This window comes from Brachycentrus maculatus, unplaced genomic scaffold (genome assembly GCF_059751285.1).
Source record: "Brachycentrus maculatus isolate JH-2025_06_01 unplaced genomic scaffold, ASM5975128v1 h1tg000055l, whole genome shotgun sequence".
Taxonomy (NCBI): domain Eukaryota; kingdom Metazoa; phylum Arthropoda; class Insecta; order Trichoptera; family Brachycentridae; genus Brachycentrus; species Brachycentrus maculatus.
Genome location: NW_028280809.1, coordinates 1,181,843 through 1,194,053, shown reverse-complemented (window position 1 = coordinate 1,194,053; position 12,211 = coordinate 1,181,843). Strand labels below are relative to the sequence as shown.

General features: G+C 34.1%; 1 protein-coding gene across 1 annotated transcript in view; it reads left to right on the top strand.

Annotated features, from left to right (window-relative positions):
• The window catches only part of Teh4 (tipE homolog 4 phospholipid transfer protein), a 35,886-nt gene that overhangs the window by 21,462 nt on the left and 2,213 nt on the right, over positions 1-12,211 (top strand). The window contains exons 4-8 of the mRNA XM_088278277.1: positions 609-855; positions 3,261-3,389; positions 4,479-4,671; positions 8,252-8,386; positions 9,990-10,078. Coding sequence (XP_088134403.1) covers positions 609-855; positions 3,261-3,389; positions 4,479-4,671; positions 8,252-8,386; positions 9,990-10,064 — 779 coding nt within the window. The 3' untranslated portion in view covers positions 10,065-10,078. The remainder of the gene's footprint in view (positions 1-608; positions 856-3,260; positions 3,390-4,478; positions 4,672-8,251; positions 8,387-9,989; positions 10,079-12,211) is intronic.

Sequence of the window (12,211 nt, the reverse complement as noted above, 5' to 3'; positions counted from 1 at the left end):
TACATTTTTTTCAAAATGCAAAAACAACACTTTCTGCCCTGTAGCGGGTAAATATTAAGTTAAAAATATGCCTCTTTTGCTGGGATATAGTACATTTTCTGGGCATTCCGAAAACATGCACAACTGAAAATTAACGATTTTTTTATTTATGACGTTGTTAAAAGGAGTAAGCGATATGTAAGAATACTTTTGGCATGGAGTTATTTGACTGCCATAAGTTGTAACTTAATGAATATTTCCTGTATATTTCCTTCGTCTCTGAACTTTAAGTATTACTTCAAAATTTAATCGCACGCGTATCTAATATGGAGAGTAGCATTAATTGCATTGATTTAATAATAAATTTATATTTTTGACTATCCGGTATGCGGCCGGATAGTAAAACAAGGACGGAGGGTAAAACAAGGCCGGAAAGTAAAACAAGGCCAGATGGTATAATAAGGCCAGATAGTAAAACAAGGCCGGATTGTAAAACAAGGACGGATAGTAAAACACGGTCGATAGTAAAACAAGGTCGATAGTAAAACAAGGTCAGAATCTAAAACAAGGGTGGATAGTAAAATAAGGCCGGATACCGGATGGTTACCGGATATCTTCCCTCTTTTCAGGTGCGCGATGTCTGAAGATCCGCAGGCCGCTCGAGTGCGAGAGACTGTGCCCGCGCATCGGCACCACGCCCGCCACCACCAACGTGCTCATCGCGCGCGGCAACGGCGTGCTGGCGGCGCGCTGCGCGGCGGGCCGTGGAGGCGCGCCCGACCAGCAGCCGCGCGCGCCCGTCTGGGAGGCGCGCGATGGCGTGCTGCTCGTCTCGTGCAACACCATCGAGCGCAGCGCCGACGGTGACGTCATCACGTCAGTCCAATGATTTAAGACCTTATTTTCGGTCAAACTACGCGCTTATGGAAATTAAAATGGCAAGAAACAAAACAAAACATCGCGGGAATGGTTATACCAAGGATTTATTTAAAGTGACAACTGATTCGACTTCTAAGTACATTTTTCCATTATAAAGCACAATTCCTGCCAAAATACCATATATGTACCTCGTTTAGATTTTTTTAATAAAAATATATAACTAACTAACCATCACGCCGCTTTCCCGCTGGGTAGGCAGAGAGAATGGAACGCCACACTAATCTGTCTGCCAATCTTCGCCTCTCCCACATTCATTCATCTCCTCATACATACCCGCTGATTACTGATTACTGTATTCGAAAAACTTGATCGCAACAAGTTTTCCATGATCTTTTTCTGCTTCTATTACCAACCACATAGCTAAGTAACCTTAGCTTAGTAAATATATTTCACCGATTTTTTTACGCATTTGTTCCACATGTTCAAACCATCTCGACACACCTTTCTTAATTTTATCGATAATGTTTATCTCAGCCTTGCATTATTTCCTTGTTTCACCATTCGATCTTCGTTTTGCCACACATTCGTCATTCGACTTTCTTCTACCTTTGATATAAAAAATATATAAAACACCATATATATTTTTGCAGCATCTTCCTTCGCTTGCCTTATCACTTTTCGCTCACCAAAAAGTTCAATAAGTGGCTTGATATTTATTTTTAATATATTTTATAATATTTTTAAACTTTAAAAACGACCTCCTGAAAAAGTTTTTTTTATATATGACGTTGTTGAAAGGAGTGAGCGATATATTACATTCATTAACCTAAGAATCTGGGGCACTGACCACTTTCATAAAATATTATCAAGTCATCAACATGGCATGATCAAGTATTTCAAATAATTGAACGCAGTTAGGTCAGGAGCCTGAATAATCGGCGGGTATGTATGAGGAGATGCATAAACGTGCAACAGGCGAAGATTGTTTGCAGAGACAGATTGGTGTGGCCTTCTATTCTCTCTGTCTACCCCTGCGGAGAAGCGGCATACTGGTTAATTAATTAGTTAAGTTATCACCTCGTGGATTCGTCGTGATGTCCTATGCACTATTTGGATGTAAATAAAGGCCACAGAAGAATATTTATCCTACTCCCGACGGTGACACACCTTTATAAAAGGGTATATTTGTACGCGGGAATACCAAAATATGTATATTTTTTAAAATATCAAACAGTGATATTTAAAAAAAATATATTAATGCCTTGTAAACATTGTCAACAGTAATGTCCGCTTAGGGTATTAATGGTTAAATTAACCCAAAGCGCAGGGAGCACTTTATTTAATTAAAACGCGAAGCCGGCCTCGGGAAAACTGTTTACTGGTCGTAAACTCACCTGACTCATGTAAGTACTATAAGTACAAACATGCCAATATATAGGACTAATACAATACACATGTACGAAATATAAATTTATGTACTTGCGTATATCATATGCGTTGATTTATACTTGGCAATTTTTTTTTAAATTTATTATTATTTATCATTGTCTAAGAAAATTATCTTTTTTTATTCAAATTTTACGTATATCAATATTTTTGGCCAAGCAAAAAAAAATCAGTTGAATATCGCAAATATAGAATCTACTTGTAGCTTTTGGCTCGGTGTCGGTCGATATATGGTCACAAAGCACATTTCCAGCGTTCTGCGACCATATAAGCTGGCACCGTGACCAAGAATGTTAAACAAGTACGGTCCTATTGGTGTCTCTCGTGACGGTCTAAAAAATATCAGGGCTCATGTGGCACCAAATACGCAATGTAAGCAATGAGATAGCAACGATATCTAAAGATTTTTTGAAATGACTAATTGGCAAAATTTTAATGGTGCATAGGAAATAAGTAAAAATTAAAAATTAATAGTATTTTTTGACATCTCGTCAAAGATGAAGTAGAATATGGAAGTCTGGGCATTTACGGGGCTGACGACCGTCATAGGCTGGTTTAAGTGATCACTTTACACACGTGTAACATTCACCAATTCTACCCATTATTGACAACCACACTACTCAAATTCTTGGAAGCTCTATATATATGAACCAATTTTCAATTATTATTCTTGAATCACTAGTACTTCACTAGAGACATTTATTGGTGAGATGAAAAGAAGCTTTTTATTGAGCAGAAAGTCTTTATTAAACTTCCATATTCTTCTTCATCTTTGATGAGATGTCAAAAAATAATTTGAAAATAACTTCTATAATTGGAGATAATCCAGATTATGTGGACAAGTATTTGGACCAACTCAAAATGTTGTAAATTGAAAATGAAATTTAATTAAGGACTTGGTATTAACTTATTTTATGTAATGCAGCATTTTTAATGGGACATTTCCATGTTATCAGAGGGACGGATTGTATAAACGGAACTGTACTACCAGCTGACCAGATTCCACAACCAGCCATGAATTTTACACAACTCAGAATTTTGTGGGAGAAGGCGATGGAAGGAGAGCTCGTGCAAAAGAACCAAAGGTAAAAAAATCCAATACTATTTATCTCAATTTTATTATCATTTTGATGCTGGCAATCCCATGGACAGCAAAAAGAACAAACGCATCGATCTTACAGCAGATGAGGATCACGGATCGTGTTTTGACTCTTTGCCGAAGACGAGTTCTACAGTTCTTCGAATACATCGTCCAATAAGTACTATTTATATCAATTTTATTATCATTTTGATGTTGGCAATCCAGGATCAAGAATCGTGTTTCGACTCTTTGCCAAAGACAAGTTCTACAGTTCTTCGGTCACATTGCTCGTAGACTACCAAACAACTAGGAGAGGTTTGTGATAACTGGAGGCCTGGAAAGTCGGAGAGCTAGAGGTAGATCTCCAACCCCATGGAACGACCAGGTGAAAGAGATCACAGTCTTCTCTTTGCGCGAGCTCTTAAGGCTGCACAATGCAGGAACCAATGGCGGAGTGTTAACCGAGGTTCCAGAGGAAGCCAGTAGAGGGGTCACGATCAGGAGAAGAGAAGAATTATTATTTATTCTCAAGATGAGACAAAACTAGTTTACAACATTTTGAGTGTGTCCCAATACTCGTTAACAAATCTGGATTTTCTCCAATTATAGGAGTTATTTCATATTATTTTTTGACATCTCAACATAGATGAAGAAGAATATGGAAGTCTAAAAACATCTCGTGAAAATTATAGTGATTCTTGTACAATGTTTCGAAATTGGATCATATATAAAATAGAACTTCCAAGTATTTGAGTAGTGCGTTTGTCAATCATGGATAGAATCGGTGAATCTTACACGTGTGTAAAGTGATGACTTAAACCAGCGTATGACGGTCGTAAGCCCCGTAAATGCCCAGACTTCCATATTCTTTTTCATCTATGCTGAGTTCTCAAAAAATAATATGAAAAATAACTTTTTTATTGGAGATAATCCAGATTTGTGAACAAGTATTTAGATACACTCAAAATGTTGTAATTTTTTTTATTTTTCATCAAGTTGAGGCACCTATGTATACTAGTTATCTCAATCTGATTCCGAATCCGGATATACAGAGACAAAATTGACTAAATGCTGATAAAAATGATATTTTCAGACCTCACGGGGGATCATCCCTACTTCCGCACGGAATTTCTCTGCAGATCTTCCCGCAGCCGAGCCGGATCTATATCAATCTGGCCGGTTGCGTCAACACCCTTCGCGGAGAGTGCAAGCAGTTCGTCCAGGACTACGGGCAGGATGGCAGAGAGCATACAGCCAGGAGCCGCTACCCTTGCTTTATTAACAAGGTGAGGATGTCCTAATGATTGCATCTCAGAAATATCAATTTCTACAATATTTTGAGTATGTCCAAATACCTGTTCATAAATCTGGATTTTTATTTTTTTTAATTATTATTTTTTTTATTATTATTATTTTATATTCTTTTAATTCACATTTTTATTTATAACATAATACATTTGAAACATTTATACATATGGAAAACTTTTATATTTCTATTCGCTGTGCCTCTCCAAAAAAGAGACTGAGCTCTTGTGCTCCAATTAAAAGAGTTATTTTTCATATTATTTTTTAACATCTCAAAAAAGATGAGGAAGAATAAGGAAAAATATATAAAAAAGTATTTGGACCCACTCAAAATGTTGTAAATAAAATACCTGGTCAAATTACAAGCTTAAATAATAAAAATGAAAATGTTTTTTTCTGGCGTTTCTCATGTATGTGATTATAATCCAGGATTTAGACGAAAGATCGGCAAATATTGATTTTAATGAAACATATTTATTTACACTAGTTGAGATGGTTTGGACATGTGGAACGTATGAGTGAGGAAAGAACGGTTAAACAAATCTATGAAGCGAATGTAGTTGGAAAAAGGAGCAGAGAAAGACCGAGAAAAACTTGGCATGATCAAGTACGTCAAATACTTGAAAACGGTCAGGTCAGGAGTCGAAATACGAGGAAAGGCATAAACGTGGAAGAGGCAAAGAGAGTTTCAAAGACAGAGTGGTGTGGCGTCCTACTCTCTCTGCCTACCTCGGCGTGCAACCGGCGTGATGGTTAGTTAGTTAGGTCTCTATATTTCATCGCCCATATGGAAAACTGTATCTATTTTTACGATAATAGTAAATATTAAGTGTTTCCATGCGTTTGTTTATATTGGCGAATATATTCATGTAACATTTATATTTACATAATTTCTTCACACAGGATGTTTGGAAATAAAATAAAAGTGAATTTATTTAATAAAAATATAAAATATATATATAAACACTTATAAACAAACAATAAATATCTATCAGTAGCGTGCACAGAGAATTAATTAGGGTAGGCAGTAGAGGTAGGTACTAAGATAAGGCGTTTTCAAGCATTCTTTTGAAAATGCCACAAGTAGGCGAAACAATTAACAAGTTTACAATTAACAATTAATAAATTAATCCATAATCAAAAAAATTGTGCCCAGTCATATATATAATCAAAGGAACAATCCAATTTTGATATACATATAAACATTTAAAATTACTGCCGGTACGTGGAATATTGTGGATGAGTATCATCGTTGAACAACAAACTGGACAAAAATAAAGAAATCCTTTAGTACATAACCACGATACACGATTTACACACAACGAAGGTTTGATAGTCCCAAGAATTAACAATAAATATGGGAGTCGAACACTGCAATATATCGTTCCGAACATTTTTAATTTATTGCCGACGGATTTTAGAGGTCAAAATAAAATATGGAACAAAGGCAAAAAAGGGAATCGGTAAAAAATGATCAAGAGTTAATTTTATGAAAATTGTAAAATGTACATATTCTCTTTTTTGTGTGTATATTAGGTTAAAATCGTTAAAAACAATAAAAAATGTATTATAAAAGAACACCACCGACAAGACACACAAGGTGGCTTGGTGGGTCTCTGCAAAAATAAAGTTCTAAATATATATAAATTGTGATTTAAATAAATGTATACAAATAAAAAAAAATAAAAAAACAACAAAAATAAAAAATGTCAGAAAATTTTTTTTTATGTGTTTTTCAACAATAAAATACAACTTTGTAGACTAAGAAAAATCAGTGTTTGATTTTAATACTTAAACCTATTGTTTCGATTCCACTATCTTCGTTATTTTGTTCAAGTATTAATTTCTCATTATATAAAAAAAAAATGTCGCGGAATAACGGGTTTGCTGTTTGGATTTTTTCTTTAGCCGAATATTACCGATCTTTTGATGTATAAAATATTAATTTTCCAAATGTGTTCAGGAAAATATTTAAGTAATGTCTAATTTATTATGCGAGTAGTTTGAAAAAGAGATTGTACTTTTGTAGGGGTTGATAGTGTAGGTGCGGTCTAATGACGTAGCGAGCAGGAACTTTAGATATCAGATTCCGTGTTTATTCAATATTGTTAGCATTTTATTTTCCTGTCTAAAAAACTAACGTAACTTTCAGAAAATTTCACAGTGAAATAAAAATATGTAAGTTAAAAAATAAAAATAATATACAAATAGACGTTGTTGAAAGGAGTGAGCGATATATTACATTCATAAACCTAAGAATCTGAGGCACTGACCACCTTCATATAATATTATCAAGTCGTCAACGTGGTATGATGTAGTATTTCAAATAAAGTGATCAGGAGATGAGTCAGAATAATCGGTGGGTATTTTCGAGGAGATGCATAAATGTGGAAAAGGCGAAGATTGTTTGCAAAGACAGATTGGCGTGGCGTTCAATTCTCTTTGCCTACCCCTGCGGGGAAGCAGCGTGACGGTTAGTTAGTTGGTGTTAATATTCCATTAAGTTATTCGATTTAAGAGGGGAGACCGCAACATGTTTTTTTTATTTGTTTTTTGCTGATTTTCTTTTTATTTCGCGATTTCACGTTTTAATTTACACCAGTAAAGGTGTTTTTTCATTAATAATCTCAACTAAAAACTAACTTTACAACAAAAAATTTTCATGTATGATCCAAGTAGGCACTGAGTTTAAAAAAACCGTCTAATAATTATTAAAATAAAGGTTAATGAAACACCCATAAGTACTGATTAAATAAAAAAAATTGTCTGGTATTTCACAAATTGCAAGTGAACCTGGCTTGAATGTAAAAATAAACACGTCACCCTAAGTTAACTAACTACAAATGAATAATTTTTCACCCTCGAAATAAATTCGCGCCCCTGATAAACCAATTACGCCTATCAATTAAACGAAAGGGTAGTAGGGTAGTAAAAAAAATTGAGAGCTTTTTATGAAATGAAAATGTGATAATAAACGCTTAATTTGTTAAAAAGCGAATTATTATAGGTAGGAATGATTCGCATATTGTACGATGAAATATGGGGTGACTATTGCTTCTCATACTACTGGCTGTACCTGGCCACTCGTTGCTGTGGCTCAGTTTGGTCAAATGGAAAAGAAAGAAAGGGAAATCACACATTTCTAACGTTAATTTTCATAATGCTTGTAGGTATACGATAATAAAACAGTTTTAAAAAGCCCGCTGTGCACCATGAGTATTGTTTAGTATTCCGTGTGTTGTTGTTACGTTTAACAGACGGCACTGCCATTGCGTTTTTCTTTTATAATGCATTTATTTCTTACAGATGTTTATAAAAATACGCGCGTATTTGAATACAACGTCGTGTAAAAAAATCAATGCAATCGGTGATTTTGAACAAACAAACTTTAGGAAATTTATAATTTTCAACAAATAAACATCTACATTTTTATTGATACCTCAACAAAGATCAAGAATAATACGAAAGTATGGGTATTTACAGGGCTTGCGACCTGTTATAGGCCGGTTTAAGTGATCACTTTATACATGTGTGAACTAATCTAAAGTTTTTAATTTTCAGGAAAACCCTTCCCTAGTGCTAGCGAGATTTGATTTGAAACAGACATGGCGGGAGCTAATGATAGCTGTCCTCGTGCCAAGTATTCTGTTTGTCATCTCATTCACCACATTGTGCATCATCAACAGATCTGTAAAGGTAATAAACTCATTGAAAACGTAGATAATGGTGACCGCCTTCCACCAGCAAATCAATTGAGAAATGGGTATTTTTTGGTACTGTAATCTATGTGTTGAGTGATAAAAATCTATAATTCTGTAACGGTAATAAACTAATTGAAAACGTGGATTAAAGTGACCGTCTTCCACCAATAGACCAATTGAGAAGTGGGTATTTTTTGATGCTGTAATCTATGTTTTGGGTGATAACTATTTATAATTATGTTAAGGTAATAAACTTATTGAAAATGTGGATAAAAGTGACCATCTTCCACCAATGGATCAATTGAGAAATGGTTATTTTTTGGTACTGTAATCTATGTGTTGAGTGATAAAAATCTATAATTCTGTAACGGTAATAAACTAATTGAAAACGTGGATTAAAGTGACTGTCTTCCACCAATAGACCAATTGAGAAATGGGTATTTTTTGGTGCTGTAATCTATGTTTTGGGTGATAACTATTTATAATTATGTTAAGGTAATAAACTTATTGAAAATGTGGATTAAAGTGACCATCTTCCACCAATAGATCAATTGAGAAATGGGTATTTTTTGGTGCTGTAATCTGTTTTGGGTGATAACTATCTATTATTATTTTAAGGTAACTCATTGAAAACGTAGATATAAGTGACCACCTCCCAACAGCTAATTAATTTGAGAAATGGGTATATTGTGGCGCTTTAATTTATGTTTTGGGTGATAACAACCTATAATTGTGTTCAATTCATATACTCATCTCGATTTTGTTAAGATGAATTAGTGCCTACTTATTTACATTTAAGAATTGTATTTTGTCTGGTTTAGAACGGGAATTATCCTAGTTAGTCAGACAGGGTTATAAGTGAATATATTTTATATTATTTTGAGAAATAAAAAGACTGTGTTTTTTATACACTCACATTTTTATTAACCAACTAGTTTCGGCAACAACCTGTTGCCCTCTTCAGGGATTAATTTATGACTAATAAAAATGTGAGTGGATCAAAAAACCAAGTCTTTTCATTTCTCAAAATAATATATCAATATGATCCACAAAGTTAATGCTTTCAATATTCAAAACAATATATTTTATGACTAATCTATACGATATACCATTTACATTATGATGTATCTGATTTTATATTTACATCAAAGTTTAAAAAAAAGCTCCTAAGATAAAAATGAAATGTTTCCCCCCAATATTGTCCGCCTCCAGTGCGTAATGAATAGCGCATTTGGCTACCGTGCTGGAGGTCCCAGGTTTAATTCTAAGGAGGTCAAAATAAATATCAGGGATTATTAATTTGGTATCATTCTAGAATGGAATTCGAATTGCGGAACAAGTTATCTTGTTTTCATGTAATCGACGAACAAGAATATCACTGCGTCTAAACGATGCATTGCTCTATAGACCATTGGGCGCAATAAGGGTTAAATGAAGAAGAAAACAATCTACGGACATTTAAATAATGTGAATAGGTTTTTAAGGGTAAAATAAGAAAAAAAATCTATCGGCATCGAAATATTATTTTTCGTTATAAACGTTTAGAAATATTATTTTAAACAGTTGGTATACGTGATGCATTTATTTACATTTTTCAGGTTGGTGACGACGCAAAGTTGCGTTGCTTGTCTTGTTGTTGCCGGAAAAAGGTGACCCAACCTACGCCCACTTAGCACTGTTATGGAAGGTTAGTAAAAATATTTGCGAACGCGTTTGATTCTTTCTATGCGTTTCCTGACAAAATTTACTGTGGACACCCTTCAGCATCCATCTAAAAACGGGTTCTTCTTCTTTGGCCCTCTGTCCTCCACTGCTGGATATAGACCTCTTCCGTGTCTTTCCATTTTTTCAGTTGGTTTACTGCTTGCATCCAGTTTTTACCCCCCACAGCAGCTATGTCATCGGACCATCTTTCATTCTCTTAAGGTCTCCATCTTAAAATTTTAGGGGTCCATTTTGTGGGTCTTGTCTTGCAACATGTCCTACCCATTGCCATTTGAGTCTTGCCACGCAATCCATCATAATATACGCTATTCTGGTTCTGCTTCTAATTTCTCATTTCTTATTTTATCTCTTAGGCTTTTTTCTTTTTATCAGAGCCATGGTCTCTAATGCATATGTATTCTTATTATTTTTTTTACAAAAATGTTAATAATATTAGTATATAACCAGTCACCGAGATTTGTCTACCGGTTTCGAGACGTACCCGTCTCTTCGTCAGGACAATCACTACTACAGCATGCAAACAATACCACCCTTCACCACCATAGCACCATTTACACACTTAAAACTACACAAAATGTTTCAATGATTAAAGAAAACACTTCGTTTTTTACCACTTGAGTTTTATTATAGACTACATGTTTCAGAAGTTAAACTTCCATCATTCAGGTCTGTATAATAAGAATAATAATATACAGGTTATTATACAGACCTGAATGATGGAAGTTTAACTTCTGAAACATGTAGTCTATAATAAAACTCAAGTGATAAAAAACAAAGTGTTTTCTTTAATCATTGTAACATGTCTTACCACAAAGTTAATGCCGAAACAATAAATAAAATACACAAAATGTTTAACACATGCGATTTTTGGTCAACCCGAAGACCAACATGCACTTAAGTTTTCAGCACAGACATGCGTTACGAGCCGAGGTTGAACATGCACTAGGGTTAAACGTATTAATGAAACAGTTTATATAATCGTAGGATGAACGGAGAGGGCGGGGTTTGAATTGGATATTGATGTATATGTATTCGCTGGCAGTATGATTCATATGGTTTTCTTTTCAGACAAGTCGGAATCTCTTTACCCTCTACGTAGAATGTATTTAACTTTGCCAAAAGCTGTCAAAAAAGGCTGTTGTAGGGTTACCACTTCGAAATCACACCCCTTCACTGTTTTTTACACCCCAACGTTTCCCTTGGGAACTATGTGGGCGCCGGGTAATTCAGTTAGTATGTAAATATTTTGATTGAAAGACCAAGTCTGTCTTTTTCACATCCGATTCTACCCCAAACCATCAAACGAGAAAAAAAATAGATGTAACGATTTACAAAAAAATAAGTAAATAGGAACAAAAACTCAATATTTGGAGTGTGTCAAAATATTTTATCACAAATTGTGGAATTGTGTAATTGGCTTTCTTTTTTTTATGAATGTAACTATTTTTTATTATATACTTTTACTAAATGTAAAATGTGAAATTTAAAAAAGTAAATAGGTAAATAAAAAATAAAAATCTGGGTTCGTCCACTTATTATTTTATGTTGATATCTCGATATAGATGAAGAAGAATATGGAAGTCAGGTGGTTAGCCGTGTAAGTACGCAAACTTAAAATTCTTCTTCATCTCCGTGAAAATATCAATAGTAAAAAACTTAATTAAAAAATGCAATTAGAATTGCGGTGAAAGGGATCACACAAATATATCGTAGTCGTACAGAAGAAAGTGACCAACTAACAAAACATAAAATGATCAGGAGGGCCATTTAAGCCACCTTTGCTTGGCAACAAAATAAACATCAATGCAGTTCGTCATTTTAAATAAGTCAATATATTATGCTTCCAAGTTTAAAATCCTTTAGGATTTTTTTCAGGGCAATATTAAGCTAGTAAGATATCAAATAGTCAATGATCACGTTTTTGTAAAACAATGCACTTGGTAACTTTCTCCTATATGACTACAATATACGAATTTAAGGTATGGAATAATATAAAATTTAATATTATTATTCCGTGTTTAATAATATTTATTTTACAATATTAATAAGTATTTGTATTTAAGTAAAAAAAATATATATATATATATATATATAT